Below are 20,033 nucleotides of genomic sequence, written 5' to 3' on the forward strand. Positions count from 1 at the left end.
TCTCGCAGCTTCGAGGTTGACCGCTCTAGCCGTAAGGCTACAGCCTCTCCCCGACCAGTCCTGGCTCCTTGCATGACTTGGAACTCTGTACCCTCTGGTGCATCCTTTTCTGTGGCATTCAGTGTTACTCTAGTTTTCCATGATCACTTGTATGCTGGGCAAAAAAACTAAAGTTGGAGTGGGTGATAGGTGTATGATTTGGGGGCTGGTGATCAAAGAATGTCACTTTAGCACAAAAAAGTGTGATTGTCCCCTGTGAATATTCATTATTACTGACAGGTCAGGCCAGTTTTGTGGACGAGAGAAGTGGCGGCTCATCTGCTTAGGCGGAGGAGTGTCGCCTCACTGCTCTTTGAGCAGTGCAAAAAATGAAAATGAAATTATATCAACGCAATGTTATTATCATTTCATTTTTCAGTGCGGACTCTGAGCCAGGTTAGGGCTGGGCTGGCCAGAGCAGTGGGAGGAGTGGTTTGCAGTCTCTAATTGCACATAACAGTTTGGCCTGCCCTCTTAGGCTGGCCAATCCGCTCTGTGCACTTAGCATGTTCGCCACCTGGCTGTGTTGCATAGCGGGGTGGAGAACAGGCCCAGGCTCCCAGACACTGCCTGAGCAGCCAAACAGGCCGCTCAGACCAATCACAACGCTACTTTCATGCTGGTGACAGCAGCGTTGCGATTGGCTGGAGGAGTCTGGGAGCCTGTGTGCTTCCGTTTTGTGCTGCCGAGAGGATGAAGAAGAGGATGGAGAAGAGGCAGCGGCGGCAGCAATCACAGGTACGTATTTTTTGTTTTTTTCATCCCCGCCCAACCAACCCCGTTCCGCAGCAGCCGCCACCTGATGAGAGAGCCTCATAACGGGTCTGGTAACTAATACATCCACTGAAGTGGCCTGTGTTTGACCTCATGGTAACAGGTTCAAATCCTGGGGGTCACTCAGTCTTTCATCCTTCTGAGGGCAAGAAAATGAGTACCATTGAGTTGGGTAACAATAAACATCTGTTATTCAGCACCAAGATACCTTTCTGGGTGAACGTGCTCCTTATAGATACACGATATGTTATGTAACGTGAAAAGCACACTCATTCAGAGTAAGAGGCCATCACTTAGCCTGAGGGGGTAACAACATCATAGCATTTGGAAAGTATGATAATATCACGACATTTCAAGGTTGCCCTAAGAGTGTGCTACAATATGTGCTGAAGCAGGAGCTTGCACAGGTGCTCATACCGCCCCTGTCATATCGGTTGTTAGGTACATATTTTACCACTGTAAACCTGCTGACAGATTGCACTATCTGATCAGATTTCATTCCTCGTCAATATTTTGAATCAATCAGGAACTGAGTTGCACTTATTAAATATTTACTGTTAAATAGTTTAGCTACTTTTTTACAGACATTTTACACACATCATTTTCTTTTTATATTTAAAGGACACCACTTTTGGGGCTACAAACGTGCTTGACTCTTTAAAACGAATTGTGTCACTTGTGCTCCTCATAAACTGTATGCAATGTGTATTGATGTGTCCTCATTAAGCAGAAGCCTGTATATAAAGTCCCGGAGGATATAGCAAGTGAAGTTTATTTGCTCACAGACCCCATGATTACTCCCATTGAAGAGTTCAGTGCCAGTAGATATATGCAATTCTGCAGGCAGAAAGCTATTAATAAAAGGTACCATGCCTGGGAGAGCACGCTGGAAGACCCCATGCAAAGTGGATGATTGCTTTCTTCGAGTGCTAAAAATGTGCACAGAGGGGCATATTCTCAAGGAGCTATCGCCGAGTTAACGGCACTTTATCGCAGCCAAAGTTGCGATAAAGTTATCACCCCATTCACAAGCTGGTGTTAACAGCTCATAAGACCAGTTTACCCACGATAGCAGCCGCAAAAAACATCGCCACAGATGACCCCAGCAACTATTGCTAATGAGATGCAGAGTAGGCGTTCCCATGCAAAAAGCCGCAAAAACACCACTCCGCAACATTCTCAGCGACCTGCCATATCGGCAATAAGAACACAAAACAGGCGATAAGGCGCGTTAGCTGCAGGAAATTAACACCTGCTCTGACCTGGTGCAAAGTCGGACCACAGCCTGCACCACAATAAGGCGCCCAGCCCAGAGCCACACCTGAAGGGCAACAGATACCATGGAGCCACTGATCACGCAGCTCGGAGCCCCAACAGGGACACACGACCCACCGCCACCACCCCCAGGACCCCCCTCCCCGGCCAAAGACATGCCACATCAACTACACAGAATCATGTACCAAATAATCCGCCTGATGTCGCACAATCACATTTGGTGACATGCATGTGTCGTCACAAATATGAGCATCACACATTCCCCTTTGATGTAACAAATGAAAATGTATTCAAAGAAACACACAACAAAAATGAAGACACATGGCGGATCCCCTCGGGACAACCCGTAGGTCACAGCCTGCAAGACAAAAATCATGATGAGAAGCTGTGTCTTGCGCACATCAAAGGACAGAGAGAGAGCGAAGTAGAGAGATAAAGAGAGGGAGCAAGAAAAAGATGGACAGAGAGGGGGAGCGAAAGAAAGATGGACAGAGAGGGGGAGTGAAAGAAAGACGGACAGAGAGGGGGAGCGAAAGAAAGACAGACAGAGAGGGGGAGCGAAAGAAAGATGGACAGAGAGGGAGAGCGAGAGAAAGACGGACAGAGAGGGGGAGTGAGAGAAAGACGCACAGAGAGGGGGAGCGAGAGAAAGACGGACAGAGAGGGGGAGAGAGACACAGATAACAGAAGAGATGTACAGGGAGAGAGAGTGCCGACAATGCGCATCCAGGCCACACTGCTCACCTGCTGCCACCGGTGTGTCTCCAACAACGTGACGGTATGTAGTGCAGTTCACCAGGTCACACATCTGAAACAGCTCTGTCATCTGAAACAGAGTCCAGATACATGAATGGCAAAGTACATACAACTGCACAAGACATCATCGCCTGTCTGCCCCTGCGCACCCAGGCAGATGCACCCCAGCCCCTCCCGCCGCCAAGCGGTACATGCCTGCCCCTGCGTACCCAGGCAGATGCACCCCAACCCCTCCCGCCGGCCAGTGGTGCATGCCGTCCCTGTGCACCCAGGCAGATGCACCCCAGCCCCTCCCGCCGCCCAGCGGTGCACGCCCACCCAGGCACATGCACCCCAGCCCCTCCCGTCACCCAGCGGTGCATGCCCGCCCCTGCGCACCCAGGCCTCACTGCTCACCTTCCACCCTTGGCGTGTAGCAATGAGGGCCCAGCACATGCCGCTGCAAGCCACATGCCCGGTGCCTGTGGACATGGCACCCTCCACATCATGCAGCCCCGCTCTAAAGGCCACCAGGTCTCACATTTGATTCTGTGTCTTGATTTCGCCATGTCAGAGGACATACCAGTGGAACCGGCATCATCGCAGGCTGCACACCCCCTCAGCTCTTGAGGTGCCACTAACTCTGTGATCCAGGATGCAAGGCCACGTGGCGGTAGGCCCGCGCTGCCTGCTGGCTCTGGCCTACACTGCGGTCTAGCAGGGCACACAGATCCTGAGCAGTCTGGACCGCTGGGACGGGGCATCATCGCAGGCTGCACACCCGCTAAGCACTTAAGGTGCCCCTACCTCAGTGCACCCAAAGTCACCGTCCTGTGGCGGTGTGCCTGTGCCGACCACAATGTATACGGTGCCACCAAGTCTGTGCCCCACAGTCATGGACCCTGTATGATTGGTTATCGTTTTGCGGACACCATCATGTCACCTCCGGTCCTGCGGAATGTGATGCTGTAGGGCCCAAGGCCCTTATGCCTACATTAACACCACAAGGATGCACCCAGATAGAGAGTGGAAATGGCGTCGAGCATGTGCGGCCGTCCCTTTTTATTGGCAGGGTCACATGTCCTGTGACGCGTTGTGGAGCAGATTAATTAATATCCTGCTGGTGCAGGGATCACCACTTCGCCATGAGTTCTTATCAAGTAAGGAGGAATCGACAGGAGAGAAAAGTCAAACCATAGATAGTCTATTCAATCATTCATTAATGGGTTTCCATTCGACAAGTACCATCAAGATACCCAAGGACAGAACACACTGAACAATGGTTACATGGGTTTATATAGGGAAAATCACAGACTAGGAACGCCCAGAGGTAAATAGAGCTTTGGGAAGAACACACAAATGAGACCATCGGTAAGAATCAACAACCTTGGTGCCTTGTGTAACTTTCGCGTCTTGAAGCCGCATAACAAGATAGGCTTATCTGAACAAACTTTGCCTAAGGCTTCATCATTGTTTAAAATACACACAAAACCCACAGTGTAGACATCAGCTGTTCTTTTGTGCTGACTTTGCATGTTTACGCAGCCTACAATGTCTCAACTTAGATTTGTGACCTAATGTTTATGCAAGTGTGGTTTCAAGGATAGAGTCAGGCTGAAAACAGGTCAAAGGTGAGCATGGATGAAGCACAGCTAAATTAGAAAACGAAAGATTCAGATTTTAAGGTTTCACAGTGTGTGCTGGATGGGTGTGGTATGGGTGTAAACCAGCCGTGAAGGAGTGGCTGTGGCATGCTGACAACTAGACCTGTGAGCAGCTGATCACTACTGGAAAGACCTGGGACATGTAGCGTTGCCGTCCCCCCCCCCCGTGAGCGTATGCGGAGTGAGCTGGCCTGGCATATGCCAGTCCAGCGTAAGGGTTTGTGAATGACCCCGTGGCACTGGGCGTGGTTCCGTACTGGGCTGGACAAGGAAGTAACTCATGCGTGTGTCCCTGTTGTTGTGTCAGCGCCACCCGGACCGCATTCGGAAATGTGTCACCCTGTGACCCCTGTTCTATGACATGAGCCACATGGACCTTAGAGGAGTCCAGTGAGCCTACATTCATCCATACTTCCACACTTGAAAGACCATAGACATGACACATCTGTGTGAATATGAATGATTAATGCACATTCAGTGGAGTGTTGCATAAGGAGCAGTACAGGGATATGCAAACCCCACATGACGATGTTGGCCGGTGGAGGGCCAGCCAGGGTCCTTCAGGGAATGTCAAGTCCAAAGGAAGAGGAAGAGTTCAGTCCGCAGTCTGATTGCTGTGTCATTGGCGATCAAAAAGCATATGGCAGTCCATGTCGAGGTCCAAGATGAGTGTTGCAGAGTGCATAAGGGGACAGTGGAAGGTGATGATGCAGAGGGCAGTACCAAGCTGAAGCCGTACCTATGGCTGAGATGCATGCTGCTGCGTCCTTCTGACCACGAGGGCAGAATCATCCGCATCTTCCTCCTCTGCTGTTTCATGTGCCTCACATGTGGGTGGTGGTGTTCTGTCTCCAGCACTGTGTGGCAGTGACACATCAGTGGCCGGAGGTGGAAGCTCTGCCGCAGTGTGTGGCACTGACACTTCAGGGGGCGGAGATGTGAATGGAGGGGTAGCAGCAGCATGAATCTGCGCCAGGCCTTGTGGCAGCAATGCCATGAGGATGGCCTTGAGGTCATTGTGGAACCCAGCTACCTCTAGCTGGTGTGCAGCCGTGGCAGCCGCGTGTTCCGCATTCGCCCGCTCCATGGTCTCCAATAACCCCTGCATGTTTTCCAACACCTGTATGACATCGCTAGGGCCCCTCTGACTGGACAGTTGTCCTAATCTCTGAGTCAGGGCTCCAGCGATGTCAGCTATGGTCCGTTGGAGAGCATGGAGCGGACTGTGGATGTTGGTTAGGGACCGTGAGTGGTCCCTGATGGGACATAGACACCCACGTATGGCATATAGTTTGTCTGCCATGAAGTCGAAGCCCACCCGCACCTGTTCAGACAGATTCTCCTGGCACCCCAAGACACGGCATTGGAAGGCCATGTGTTCTTTGTGGGGGTCCTGGGAGGCAGCCGTGGTGGTGGATGCTGCCTGCTGTGTGGTCTGTGCAGGGGGTGGGGTCTCCTCGTAGCAGCTGACCTGCCAAGCTCCTGGAAGTGGGCTGCGGAGGATCTCCATGAGCTGTTGAAGGGCGTCAGAGTCAAAGCTGTGGTGGTCCTCTGCGTCATCACTGAAGAGAGGGTCGGGCTGCTCTGCAGGAGGTGTTGATTCTCCCTCTGCAATGTGAAGGGGAGATGCAGTTTAACAATGTGTCCACATGTATGTTGTCGCTTTGTACATATTTGCATACAGACAGCATGACTGGGTACATTGTGGCTGTTTGGGAGGAGCTGCCTATTTGATGGGGGACAGTAGACATTTCGACAACAGACGTGTGTGTGTTTGTACTTGTACATTATCAACTCACATTTCCCTGCAATGCCAAATGTGATTGGCCAGTGTCTGCACCCACGCGGCACCAGTTGTGTCCTGTGTTCTGTTGTAGGTGTTTTACGGATTGTGTCAAATCGTTGTCAATGTTGATGTGCTATGCATGTGATGTGTGTGTGCTGCATTTTGGGTGAGTCGCCCCTGCAGCTCTGATTTTGCTGCCCCTTATCCCTTTCATGCGGTGTGCCTTTGACGTCTGTGCTTGTACAGTGCTGACATGTTGCATACTTGGGGGCATTGGTCTCATGGTGGGAGTTGGTGGTCTGGGGCATGGTTTGTCCGCAGATGTGCTCTACTTAATTATGCATGTGTGCCATTGTGCCCATCTCCCCCCGTCCCCTCAGGCCCTGGTCGTTACTCACCCTGTTGCTATTGTGTCCGGTCCTGTTGAGCGGTGTCCGGGCCCCCAACTCCTGCCACCATCTCCCCACTGATGACTGTGGACACCATTTCCTCCATGTCGTCCAGCTCCTCCTGTGGCGCTGGGCTCCCACCTCCAGTCTGAATTGCTGCCTTCTGGTTGTTGGCGAGTTTCAGCTTGGTTTTGCGCTTGACATCATTCCAGTGCCTTTTTACCTCTGCAGCACTCTGACTGCATTCACCTTGTCCACAATGGAATGCCATAGTCCATTTTTTTTCGCCAACGACACAGTGGAGGTGAAGAACAGTTGTTGATGGTGTTCTACCACCTCCGTTATCAGGATCCTGTTTTCCTGCGGACTGAACCGCTTCTTTCTACTCTTCTTGTTCTTGCCCTTCCCTGACCCCGAAGTCCCAGGCTGGTCCTCCGAGGGGCTTGTCGGGTTCTGGTTCTCCTCTGTACTTGCTCCGGCAACGTCCATTGTGCTTCGCTGTTGTTTAGTATTTGTTTGTCTGGGTTTTTTCTACTTTTATGGTGATTGTTTCCTCCTGACGTGTGTGAATTGCAGGCCTGTGGCTGGTTTTCGCTGATTTTTGTATCGCGATTAGCCTCATCGCAGCTTTTTTTGCGTTCGTCTTTCACATGTTTGCGGCGTGACGTTGATTGTTAAGTGGTCAGTTGACGCGTTATCTGGGGACTATCGCATGGTACCGCTGTGTTGTAAATACTAGGTTAACACGGCGGAATTTTCCCGCGATAGATTGTGATGTTGAAGATTGCGTTAAGTTACTTTTGCGATGGTTATCACACGTTCTTGAGAATATGCCCCATAGTGTATTGTTGTGTTAAAATAACTAAGTAGTGAAATAAGACGGACACAAAATGTGCAATATTATGCCATTTAGTTTGCTATTTCTGGCCTCATAAATCACTCATACATGCCACCTAATTTGGTTCTACCTTGCTTATCACGTTGTATAAACTTAAATATTAATGGCACACAAAAGTACTTCTAGTATACTTTTACGTACAATGGATTTTGTGAATGTAAAACCTGAGAGAGAAATACCTGTTGTTTTATGCAGGCTGACTGCAGGTGGCTGTGCCTGCTCTTAGCGGGGATGGGATGTGTTAAATTGTTTAGGGCTTCTTGCTTTACTCTGAAGTTCAGATGAGGGCGTTTTGACATCCACAGGAGAGTGTATAACAATGTATGACTTTAGGCGTGTGCATGCTTTGAAAGTTAAAAGGATATGTGTAACTTTTCAACCACCTGAAGCTGGAATGCCACAGATTCAACCTATTCGCATAGGTGAAGGCCTTCTTACAGAATGTAATGGAACGATAGCAGGAAAAAATGGTGCCCCGGGGCCACGTGCGATGCTTTCCTAATTGACATTCTTTCCCAAGACGGCTTTCGCTTGTTTGTGTTGCACAGAAATGAGGGAGACCGAGGGAACACCCTGTCCTCGGGTCTCCGTAAATGCAGACAGCAGCCTGCCCCCTACGGGCACCACTCTCACGCGCAGAGGGGCGCTCCCTGCGCCTGGTGCAGGAATCCACCTCCAGCTGCTGCAGGGCTCTGGCTCTGCCCGGCTTCCTTTACCTGACCGACCCCGCCCCCAGCCGCGCGTCCTGCAACGCGATCCCAGAGCACAGGTCGCGGAGGAGGCGGGGACGAGCGCAGCCCAGGAGCCGCGGGGACCGGGCGTTTCACCCACCAGGGGACTATCGGGGCACTCGAAGCGCTCACCCGCACTGCCAGGAGGGAGCCCCAGCGCTCCGGGACTTCAGAGCTCCGCCGGGAGTAAACCAACATGGCTTCTTCCCCAGGAGGCGGCGGCGCCCTACAGGTGAGCCCGACCCCTCCTCCTGCCTGTGCGGCCCGCATGGCACCGGTGCCCTCAGCTCCCAGAGTGACAGGAGCCCCAGGCTAGACACGCAGCCTTGCCAACAAGGCGTAGTTTTCAAACTCCGCTGTAATGTCTCACAGCCTGAAACTTACAACCCGTCATTACTCATAAGTGTCTTGTTCCTGTTACGAGTGTCCCGCATCTGTCCATGCAGTTGTCTACCCTTTTCTACTTGTGGTCCTGTGGTTCGGTTGTTTACCCATGTTAGCGAAGCGACCTAATTCACTTTTATGTTTGATCCCGCGTTGTTTCTTTAACACTTTTGATCTGGGCTTTATCAGTTTCACTTTTACTTATTGTAACAAACACTTGTTCGAATAACTCGGATTCTGTCATATTTCCTGTTAACTAGACGCTTCTGAGAGCCACTGAATGAACCCATTTCTGACCACCGGGTCACAGAACCGCTGTCCAGCCCATCCCTCGGGGCAGAGCATGGCACAGGCTGGCACAGAACGTTCGTTGCAGCCTCCGTCCCCCATCAGTACTGCTGCTGCCAGGGCGTGGAATGGGATCCCCAGAAGCGCCCCACAGCGCACGGTGTTGTGCTACGTCACCAACGTTCCCAGTTCTTCGAACTGCATCCACTTTATTTCTGCCATAGTGAACAGCCAGTGTCCGGTTTAGAGAAACTACATCCTTTACTCTGGAGATAATTCTGAAACTATACTGCAAACAAAAGCACCTTGCTTTTTTTACATTTATTTTGAATATATAAGAGCTCCTTTTCTGCAGAGCGACCTGCACGTCAGGGACCACGTCTGGCGCATCTCAACAAGGGCATAGCTGCTGCAGGTAAAGGCATTGTACTAACACTGATTTGCATGGCTTTTAACTTGATGGGGCAGTAAAGGGAGTTCTCTTCTGGTGGTCAGCTGCACTTTCATTTTCCATCGAGAGGCACTTGTCAAGCGCACGCACCCTCTGGCTATTGAAATAACGCTCTGTTGATATTCTTGCATAGTTTTAAATCATTTCAACCTAGATTTGACCCCCAAAAGTGTGATGCCTGCTTTTCCTGACATGAACGCCTGTAGATGCAGCCAATATGTCAGGCTCAAACTTCTGTTCGTGCCGAGTTTTCAGCCTAGGACCGATTTATTACAAGGCACTAAATCCAGTGTTTATGCCTAGTTCCCGTGTAGCTTTTGTTATTGGGTTTAGTGGCTGGCACAAAAGATGGTGACAGTAGTCAGGGAGCAAACAGCATGCAGTGTCAGCGTAGTACAGTTACTGATGTAAACCTGGTGTAATGTGCAATATTAGCAAAGTTACTGCACATTGTTCCCCTTCATCACATCCTTGAATGTGTCCTCATGTAATGCAACTGGTGCTATGTAAAGCGCTCTGATACCCGATTCGGGTCAAGTTCGCGCTATATAAAACTATGTAAAATAAAAAAAATCCTTACCACAACTCTGCAAACCTGTGGTTCGGGTTTATAAAAGATATAGATACATGTGGCCTCGTATCTGACGACCTGTCTGGGTGTGTCCACTGCATCACTTCTTTGTTATGTCTGGAATGCACATAGTGGCATCTTCTGGACTGCCTAAAGGTTTTGCTGCACAGTTCAGCTCGCCTTGCTGCGCAGTGTGTGGTGAATGGAGGCTAGACAGGTGCTTGCGGGGTGCACTGTTGTGATGGTTTAGGTGCTGTGAGAATTGTTTTGGGGGAGGCATAATGTCAGCGCATAGCCTATGGTCCTGTGTTGGGTATGGATCCGACTACATTGCACGCGAGGTCGATGACTAAACAATTTGCTAGAATCGAAAAAGGGAAGCCTAGAATTTGCATTTTTGGTGCATAATGACAGCAGCTGGAGAAAAGTTTGCCCATATTATAGTTGCAGGCATATTGATTACCACAGAGAAGGTTGAGCCGTATATACTTGGTTTCGTGAACTTTTACGATAGATTCCTTCTGACCAGGTTTTGGTTTGATCTGGTTTATTTACTTCTTACTTACCCAAGGGGCTCAAATAGAGGGCAGTCCTTTCAGCCCTGCCGCTGCAGTGGAATATCTCCGCAGGAAATGTTACATTTTACTATGATTTGTCCATTTTACGGTACCCCTAGAAAATCATATCTATTTCCCATCCTGAAACCGGCCAACTTTAAACAAGTTTGGCCCGCCTTTATATTTCTCCAAATGTTGACGGGCACTACTTTATTTTATGTTTTAAGTTTTTTTAAAATCCGCTATCAAGCTTAGGGCGAGTTGTGATTAATTGGCTCGTCCCTTGTCACCATTTTTGGTTTCATGCACTTGTACAGCTAACAGGTCGCGCATCTAGTAAATGGCTTCTGTGTGCCGTTTTTAGATGTTTTATCCTAATATAATTGGTGTTTGGGATTTTAGATGCAATTTGTACCATAAGATGGATTTTGACCTTGCACAGGCTTGCTTTAGTGATTATACATATTGTACTCTACTGTTGTAATCCCGGGTTTCACATTGTGATTTTATGGTTTTATGTAATATGAAACCGAATAAAATGATGAGCTAACCTTTCGGGTTTGCTCTTTCTTGAAGGCGGCGGTACGTACTCGTAACTCTATGTGCCCCTGCTGAATCCTTTGTATTTTACCTTGATATTTTAACTTTTAAGATATGTCATTTTAATGGATTCTGCACTTTCTATCTTGTGTACTGTACTACTGGAGGACTCATTTTAATTTCAACTGGATTCTTTTTAACTGTCCTTTTGTTGCTTATGTCTTTCGGTGAATATGCTGCTGTTTGTCTGCACTTTTATGGATATGTATTTGTATCCGAATAAAGTTTATATTGATTGATATTGATGAAACCGAATAAAGAAGTTTGACTTGACTAGTTGCAGGCATGTTGGAGTTAGCCTATTGAATTAGAGGGCAGGTTTCTTGCTCTGTTTGAGTCACGGTTGGGATGAACTGGGAGTTTGACATTTTGTGGTTGTGAATCAGAGGTTGTTGTTCTAACAGCATTACTGCTTCCGAATGCACAGTACCAATACGACTTCTGTGTCGGGATTATAAAATTGCAATTAGTTTGTTCACATTTTATAGGCGCGTTAGTGCTCATAGTTTCCTGGGTATTACGTACGAAGGGTGGTATGACAATTGTCCTCTGTAAGTTTCTTTTTTTTCCTCTGGAAGTATATGTTAATGAAGAAAACAAAATCTAAATTGATGTTTTGACTAGATCACCTTTTATAATTTTGCGAATCTTGGTTCTTCCAGTTTGCAAATAAGTCCAGTAATTAGAAATTGCTTCATTTTAATATTGCGGTCTAAATATTGAGATGTTAGTGGCCAGGCCATCACGTCTCTCTACAAGGAAACCATGAGTGTTACTAATGTTTTTATTGTGGAAAGTTGTATTTTTATTACACATTGAATGCCCAGAATATTAGAGTGTTCTCATACTGTGTGATAAAACGGCAAGTATGGTTAAATGGCAGAATTTAGTTTATTGCGCAATCCGGCTGCCACAGTTTAAATGACAGTATTTTGTTTATTACGCAATCCTGCTGACGCAGTTTAAATGGTAGTATTTTGTTTATTACGCAATCCTGCTGCCGCAGTTTAAATGGTAGTATTTCATTTATTGCGCAATCCTGCTGCCGCAGCTTAAATTGTAGTAATTCGTTTATTGAGCAATCCTGCTGCTGCAGTTTTAATGCCAGTATTTAGTTTACTGCGCAATCCTGCTGCCGCAGTTTAAATGGAAGTATGTAGTTTATTATGCAATCCGGGTGGCGCAGTTTAAATGGCAGTATTTAGTTTATTACGCAATCCTGCTGCTGCAGTTTAAATGGCAATATTTAGTTCATTACGCAATCCTGCTGCCGCAGTTTGAATGGCAATATTTAGTTTATTACGCAATCCGGCTGCCACAGTTTAAATGGCAGTATTTAGTTTATTACGCAATCCTGCTGCCGCAGTTTAAATGGCAGTATTTGTTACTACGCAATCCGGCTGCCGCAGTTTAAATGGCATTATTTAGTTTATTACGCAATCGTGCTGGTGCAGTTTAAATGGTAGTAATCAGTTTATTGCGCAATCGTGCTGCCCCAGTTTAAATGGTAGTATTTATGTTATTGAGCAATCCTGCTGCCGCAGCTTAAATGGTAGTAATTAGTTTATTGCGCAATTCTGCTGCCCCAGTTTGAACGGTAATATTTAATTTATTGTGCAATGCTGCTGCCGCAGTTTAAATGGCAGTATTTAGTTTATTACGCAATCCTGCTGCTGCAGTTTAAATGGCAATATTTAGTTTATTGCGCAATCCTGCTGCCGCAGTTTAAATGGCAGTATTTATGTTATTGCGCAATCCGGCAGCCGCAGTTTAAATGGCAGTGTTTATGTTATTGCGCAATTCTGCTACCACAGTTTAAATGGCAGAATTTAATTTATTGCGCAATCCAGCTACCGCAGTTTAAATGGTAGTATTTATGTTATTGCGCAATCCGGCTGCCGCAGTTTGAATGGTAGTATTTGTTATTGCGCAATCCTGCTGCCGCAGTTTAAATGGCAGTATTTAGTTTATTACGCAATCCTGCTGCCTCAGTTTAAATGGCAGTATTTCGTTTATTACGCAATCCGGCTGCCGCAGCTGAAATGGCAGTATTTAGTTTATTACGCAATCCGGCTGCCGCAGTTTAAATGACAGTATTTAATTCATTGCGCAATACAGCTGCCACAGTTTAAATGGCAGTCTTTAGTTTATTGCGCAATCCTGTTGCTGCAGTTTAATGGCAGTATTTGTTATATCTCAATCCTGCTTCTGCAGTTTAATGGCAGTATTTAGTTAATTCCACAATCCTGCTGCTGCTGTTTTTTTTTTTGACTAAGTAAATAAATTTTATTGTATCAATTAACAAAAATTGTTACAAAAGTATCTCCAATATAATATACAAGAGCTTATTTGCTACAATAGACACAATTAAATACTGCAAATCTAATCAATAAGTTCTAAAAGAAAAAATAAAATCGTCAATTTATAAAAGATAATGTAACTCGTGTATCAAGTTAAAAAGCTCAGGACATCTGTCCCCCTGAGCAGGAGCATCACGATACAGAGAAATTCATGTGAATAAAACATTCGAGGACCTATTTAAGAAGTGAGGTATAGATTCAATAAGTATTAAATGCGTCTTATCACAACATGCAAGTCAAGTCTAGACATGCCCAAGATGCAGTCTTAAAGTTCTAGATTGCAAGATGCGTTATTTTTTTTTTTTTTTTTTTTTTTGGAAAACCTTTATTTAACGGTATGTGCAGACAAATACGGGCCTACAACCCTCAGGCCGGCCTCGACAATAAAGGGCACATCAGCAAGCAATTATACAACTCAGCAGCATATCAGTACAAGCACGAATAGACCAGGTCACGTTATACACAATTGTGCCGCCGAGCGCCAGGATGATGAGGTTTAATTTTTATAAAGTTTTGAAATAAGTCCATTGCAACAGGTCTGGAAGGATCCGAATCAAAGCAATGCAGTTAGGACTATAGTGGGCAACGATCATCAGAAGAGTCAGCAAGCATTATCCGTAAGGTAATCAATCGCACTCGATGAAATCAGGATAGAAAAGAAACATATCACATGACGATCCCCAAGCACTACCCACGAGTTCCCAATCCTCCCATCGACCCAAGAAAGAAGAAAGGGAAGAGCAAGCGAGAAAGGTAAAGAGTAGAAAGGGAGAAGAGAAAAAGAGAAGAGAAAGAAAGAAAAAGGAGGCCCATAGAAAAAAAAAAAAAAAAAGCCACAAGGAAATATACCCCCCACCCTACACGCATGCAGAGGCTACGGCCTACCCCCCCTAGCAGTGTGTCTGTCGCCCCAAAAGAGTACCCGAAATGTAGGAGAAGAGAAAGAGAAGAAAAAGAAAAAGAATGTCGCGGTTGAGCGGAGGAGGGCCAAGGATCTATTCAATGCAAGCAAAATCGTTATCCGCGGTCACCCAACCCCAGGCCCCGACCCAACACCCATGCTACATGTACCTCCAACAGTCACAAGTCCCAGTCCCAGCCATATACGTATCAATGTGCAACAAGAAAAACCCCCTTCCTCAGCCTTGGCCCCTTCGAATCTGCAGTCCAACAGAATCCAATTGCAGTACAGCCAACCTGGACGGGATGGGCCACCATGGAGTCCGTTGCAGAAGTCGAGGTGTAAGAGACAAGTCAAACTGGAGTGAAGCTCGATAGTAAAGGACCACAGAATGCGCCACTGCTATGCCGTGGCTAGTACAACAGGGAGCAGGACGATGCATAAGTTCCAGAGTAGCGGCCGGCCGATGTACAGGAAGCAAGTCCAGGAAGACGCTCAAAAACGTGGCACCAAAGGACAAAAGAGATGGGCAAAACGGCGTCTGAGACACAAGCTCCGGCCATACCAAGGGAGCAGTATTGTCAGACTCCTCCAGGGCAGAGCCGAAGAGTACCGCAGCGGGCACTGTGACACGTCCCCCCGTCACTGACACATACCTCAACTCGGGTGATCCACCGACAGTCGACTGAAGATGTGGCTTAACATGCCGCACTGGAGAATCATCATGGCCAGCTGAAAAAGTACAATCAAACCGGTCCTCCAAATCAGTGGCAGAGTCGTGGAAGGCCAACCGCAGGTCCTCCAGTGCTGCCAGGATGTCGCGAAGCCCCAGCGGTGGATCAAGGATGGAGGGTGCTGTTGCGTCCGCCATCTTAGGCAAGCAACCATCGAGCGCCCCGGGAAGCAAGCCCCCTTCACCAACCATCGGTATCTGGAAAGTGATGAGCTCTCTGCGGGGCCCTGGTGGTGCCGGAAACGTGGAGGCAGCCGGTCGTGGAGAGGCCTCAAGGACAGGGGAATCTGTGGCGCAGGGAAACCCACCGGCAAGACCAGGGCTTCCGATGCGGAAGATGGCGTCCGCTGCTGTAGGCTGCAACAAAGAAACGATCCCGGCCCTCTCCCAGCTGGGCCGGGATACAATATACGAGAGCCGGATACAATGTTGCGAGCGGGGCGCGCTGGGCAGCCGAGCATGGAAAAGGCGGCTGTGAGAATCCCAGCGCCGCGCTCCAGGTCCGGTGCACCGGCTCCTCCCTCTCCACAGCGGCCGCTGCTATCGTTGTCGCCGCCGGCCGTCCCCACTAAACAATGGCCCGGCTGTGACCGCTTGGAAGGCCGGAATGGAAACCGGGGCTCAACTCCGCCGGGGCAGCTCCGTTCTCGACCGGAGTCACAGTAACGTGGTCAGGAACGTGGCGCAGGTAAGCGTAGGGCTCGGAGGCACAGGATTCTTGCCAGGATATCAACGAAGGGCGCAAGGGTCGGCGGAGCCGAAGAGCTAGGCGGCCATCTCGGCTGCAGGCTAGGCTCCTCCTCTCGCAAGATGCGTTATTTAAGCAGTCTTTTACTTTGTGCACAAATTTAGCAAACCTAGCCAGTTCCATAGGTAACTCCAGACTAAACAAGAGAGTCATAGCATCCTTGCAGTTACGTATCCCATATTTAAAAAACAATGGTCTTAAAAAAGTACGACGTGCATGTGTTAGGCAGTTGCATGTACAGACCAGATGTACTATGGATTCTACATATTGGTTACATAGTCTGCAGTTGGTAATCGTCTCTAGTGTTTTCCATTGCCTGTTGATATCTTTTATCAACAATACCATGAGCCTTGCTGTTAGAATTTGCCTTAAAGTTGACTTATTTAGTGCAGCATCGAGGTATGCTTGCCATTGCCGATCTTCATAGGAGGTGATGAGAAACCCGATGTTGCTTTTAGATCTAGTCAGCTCTTTCATGTTTTCTTCCTTCGAGAGTGCCCTGACCTGCTTCTTTTGGATAGATTTTAATGTGCCTGGCAGGTGGGTTAAGTTCTGCAGTTTAGTCATGTCAAGATGTAGTACAGTGCAGGCAGTTTTCAGACCATTGCTCCATAAGTTGTTAGGTTGCATGAAGATCACTTTTAGAGTTGACTTCAGAGTATTGGGGGTAGCCGCACAAACTCCTCGATAATACTGCACAAACGTTGCCCAGTGCTCGTAGTTTTGCTTATTCAGCCCGAACTCCAGTTGCACCAGGACGTTACGTGTATGTGCTGGAATCTGGAAGATTCGCTTGTACGCTCGGCAGTTGATGTGTTCAAGGCTATTGGCGAAAGCAGTTGGGAATGCTAACTGGCCATATGTAATTGAGGGCAGCAGTTTTGCCCGTATAACTTTTCTGATGGATTTTGTTGTCGGGCTGTTTAGTTTAGCATTAAGCTTACACAAGGCAAACGTCACTGCCTTGGCCTTTGTTTTGGCTGAGGCAAGGTGAACGGTTGGTTTCCCATTGCTCATCAGCCATACCCCTAAGTAATTATACTTGGATACTGTTGATGTCCTCAAGTTACCCAACCTCCAATTGTGACTGAGTTTATTAGCATACTTTCCAAATATAATTACCTTCGTTTTGCCTGCATTTGCTCTTAAATGATTCTTGTTGTTGTAGTGATTTAATGCGTCCAATAATCTTTGCATGCCTACTTTTGTATGATCTAGTAATACCATATCGTCTGCATATTGTAGCAAAGAAAATTTGTTAAAGCCAATTTTCGGAGATAGAAAATTTGCTTTGAGAAATGTTTTGGCCAAATCTGCTGTGTTTAGGTTAAAAAGCAAAGGTGCCAATACGCAACCTTGTTTTAGGCCACGGTCTGTTGAGATCATTTTGGTGGCCGAATTTCTTGAGGTTTTCACCCAAACCCAGGTTCCAGTGTAAAGGCTAATTACTGCCTTTAAAAGGGTCTCTGGTAACCCCCAGCCTTGTAGTTTCCGCCACAACAGACCGCGATTGACTCCATCAAAGGCTGCAGAGTAGTCCACAAAACATGCAAATAAAGGGAGAGACTTTTTCTGTGTTGTTTGTTCTAGCATGTAAGCTAATGTTATGATATTGTCCATTGTGGATGCACCAGGTCTGAAGCCATTTTGGCATCTTGGAAGGATTTCATTTTCATTGGCCCACGTCTGAAGATCTTGTAGTAGAAGACTAGCGTATCCTTTGGCTTCAATGTCTAGGAGGGCTATCAGCCTGTAGTTTGCGGGATCCCCAGTATTGCCCTTTTTGTAAATAGGTTGTAATAGAGATCCTTTCCAAGACTCTGGGATTGTGGAGTTTACTAGGCAATGATGGTAGAGTGGCGTAAGTATACTACTCCAGAAGTCGCAATCTTCTTTAAACAAGTGACCAGGTAACCCATTGGGGCCAGGTACCCCATCTTTTCTAATGCTTATTAGAATTTTCTTCACACGTTTCCCTGCAAGCGTGGTGTTTGAGAGAGTCTCCATATTTGATGCAATCCTTACCACTGCCTGTCCAGGTGTATCTTCTATGGCTACTGATGAAGCTTCAGGCAGGGTAGCGGGTGAGGACTGCTCTTGGCTGTGCGCAGGTGAAAGATTTTGTGCGACACAATATAATGTTGTTATATTGGTTTATCCATATTTCGCAAGCGATCACATTGCACCTGTCATGGCCATGCCCGGATAGTTTGTTAATATGTGCCCAAAACTCTGCCTGTTTGTTTGGTTTTAACAAGGAAAAAACATGTAGCCACTCCAATTCTTGTTGTTTTCTTTTATTATCCCATACGTTTTACCTATGGTTCTTCTTTGCTAGAAGTTGGTTTTGATAAGTTACGTGATTTACGTTTTGCTTGTACAGCCGTGTTGCTGTTCTGAGCAGCTTTTTACTTTGCTCCACTTTTTCACATCTTTGCTGAAATTGGTGATCAAAGATTTCTATGGAGTGAGAATGATGTTTCTTACCTTTCAAGAGTTGATATACTACGGATGTTAGTTTGGTCCAGTTTGCATTAATGTTGCCTATCATGAAATCTTCGGCTATGCCAGGCCAATTATTTTTCCACCGTGTTAACGCTGCTGTATCTATTTTTGTCCATTTTAACCTCCTTGGCAGAACGTATATTTCCTCTCCATTAGTGTTGCCCAAGGTACTAGTGGACAGGAGACGGGCAGTGTTTAAAGTAATAGAAATGGCAAGTGGGAAATGGTCGCTGGTTGGGACGAAAGGTTTTTGAAATTCTGTCACTTGCCCAAGAAGACGACCACATATGAACATATAGTCAATTGGTGATTTAGGATGGTCCTGTGTGTCATTGCTAGGGGCCAGTTTGGTTCTGGAGAGCATTTGTATTGATTTCAAACTATGTGTGCTTAGGAATGTATTTATCGTCACTCCAGCCTTATCGAGGGGCAATACTTCTTCTAAGTTTGTTCCAAGGTTTTTCGTATTGAAATCTCCGACTATTATAATCCCTTAATTAGGTCGGCTACTCAGTAGTTCCTCTAGGGTATCCACTAGCAGTTTCATTTCGGTATGTCTGGGTGCCTTTTTGGGATTAAAATAGATATTTGTGAGAATAATCTTAATTGGGCATCCGTTTAGATTCAGTCCCTGTACTAGGACTGCCTGAGCCATAACCGTGTTTAATAGAGGTTTTATTTCTATATCGCTGCTGATCCGTGTATATATTGATAAACCCCCTGACGGTCTTTCAAATATGTTATGCTTTCTTGCGGGCTGTTGAAATTCCGTAAAGGCTGGTATGGTCGTTGGAATGAGCGACCAAGTTTCTTGCAAACATAACAGATCACCTGACTGCAAGAATTCGAAAGCTTCCTTATTCTGTAAAGAAGCTTTTAGCCCATAAATGTTCCATGAAATTATTTTAAAAGTGTTGCCAGGTCTATTATTCATGTATCCTTTACCTTGTGTGCTAGGAGCACATGTGCTTTGTTTGGAGGGACTCGGTCTGGAATTGTATTTTTATATTGGGAAATGCTGTTGTACGAGGGACATGTTTTGTCCCTTTTAAGATGGACTTTCGTAGGCTCTGTGATGAGCTTTTTTGCTGTCCGCTTTTTAGCATAAATGGGTATTTTTCTTCCTCTACGATATGAACGTTGATCCCCCCCCAATGTGCGAACCTTTCTTTTTCTTTCATAATTTTTTGTACAAACGAATCATCAATCCATTTTAGAATTGTTGATTCTCTAGTTGTATTATTGTCCAGGATTTTAAATTGGACTTGGATTAGATCTTCGCTAGAGATGGTGGAAAGCTCTGGGATATGGTGGAAAATTTGTAGAATATTCGACCGATTTAGTATGTCCATACTCCTACGTGACGTATATTCTGGTGTAAAAATAACTGTGTTGTTCTTCGCCTCCATATGCTCTTGTACTAGTGGGCTAACTGCAAAAGAATGTGTGTCCAATCGACGTATGTTTGTTGGAAAAACATTCTGCTTGTTGGTGGCTTCTTGAAGCACGCTACTACTTGGCGATTTGCATGTTATCACTATTCTATTTGGTCTAGTCTGCTGAGTTATTATTGAGCTTTCTTCGTGCTGTACCGTGGTCAGGCAGCCTGTACCGGCCAATTGCAAAGGTTCGTTTGGTTTGTGC

General features: G+C 46.8%; 1 protein-coding gene across 19 annotated transcripts in view; it reads left to right on the forward strand.

Annotated features, from left to right (window-relative positions):
* The first annotated feature begins 8,278 nt into the window (after positions 1-8,278).
* ANK3 (ankyrin 3) overlaps positions 8,279-20,033 on the forward strand; it is a 1,906,984-nt gene continuing 1,895,229 nt past the window's right edge. For 17 of the 19 annotated variants that reach the window (XM_085608799.1, XM_085608801.1, XM_085608809.1 and 14 more), the window contains exon 1: positions 8,301-8,523. In XM_085608799.1, the coding sequence (XP_085464925.1) occupies positions 8,488-8,523 (36 nt within the window). In that variant the 5' untranslated portion in view covers positions 8,301-8,487. Of the gene's footprint in view, positions 8,524-20,033 lie in introns of all 19 variants that reach the window. The other 2 variants (XM_085608804.1, XM_085608807.1) reach the window with 1 other exon arrangement.

Source organism: Triturus cristatus, chromosome 1_2 (genome assembly GCF_964204655.1).
Source record: "Triturus cristatus chromosome 1_2, aTriCri1.1, whole genome shotgun sequence".
Taxonomy (NCBI): Eukaryota; Metazoa; Chordata; class Amphibia; order Caudata; family Salamandridae; genus Triturus; species Triturus cristatus.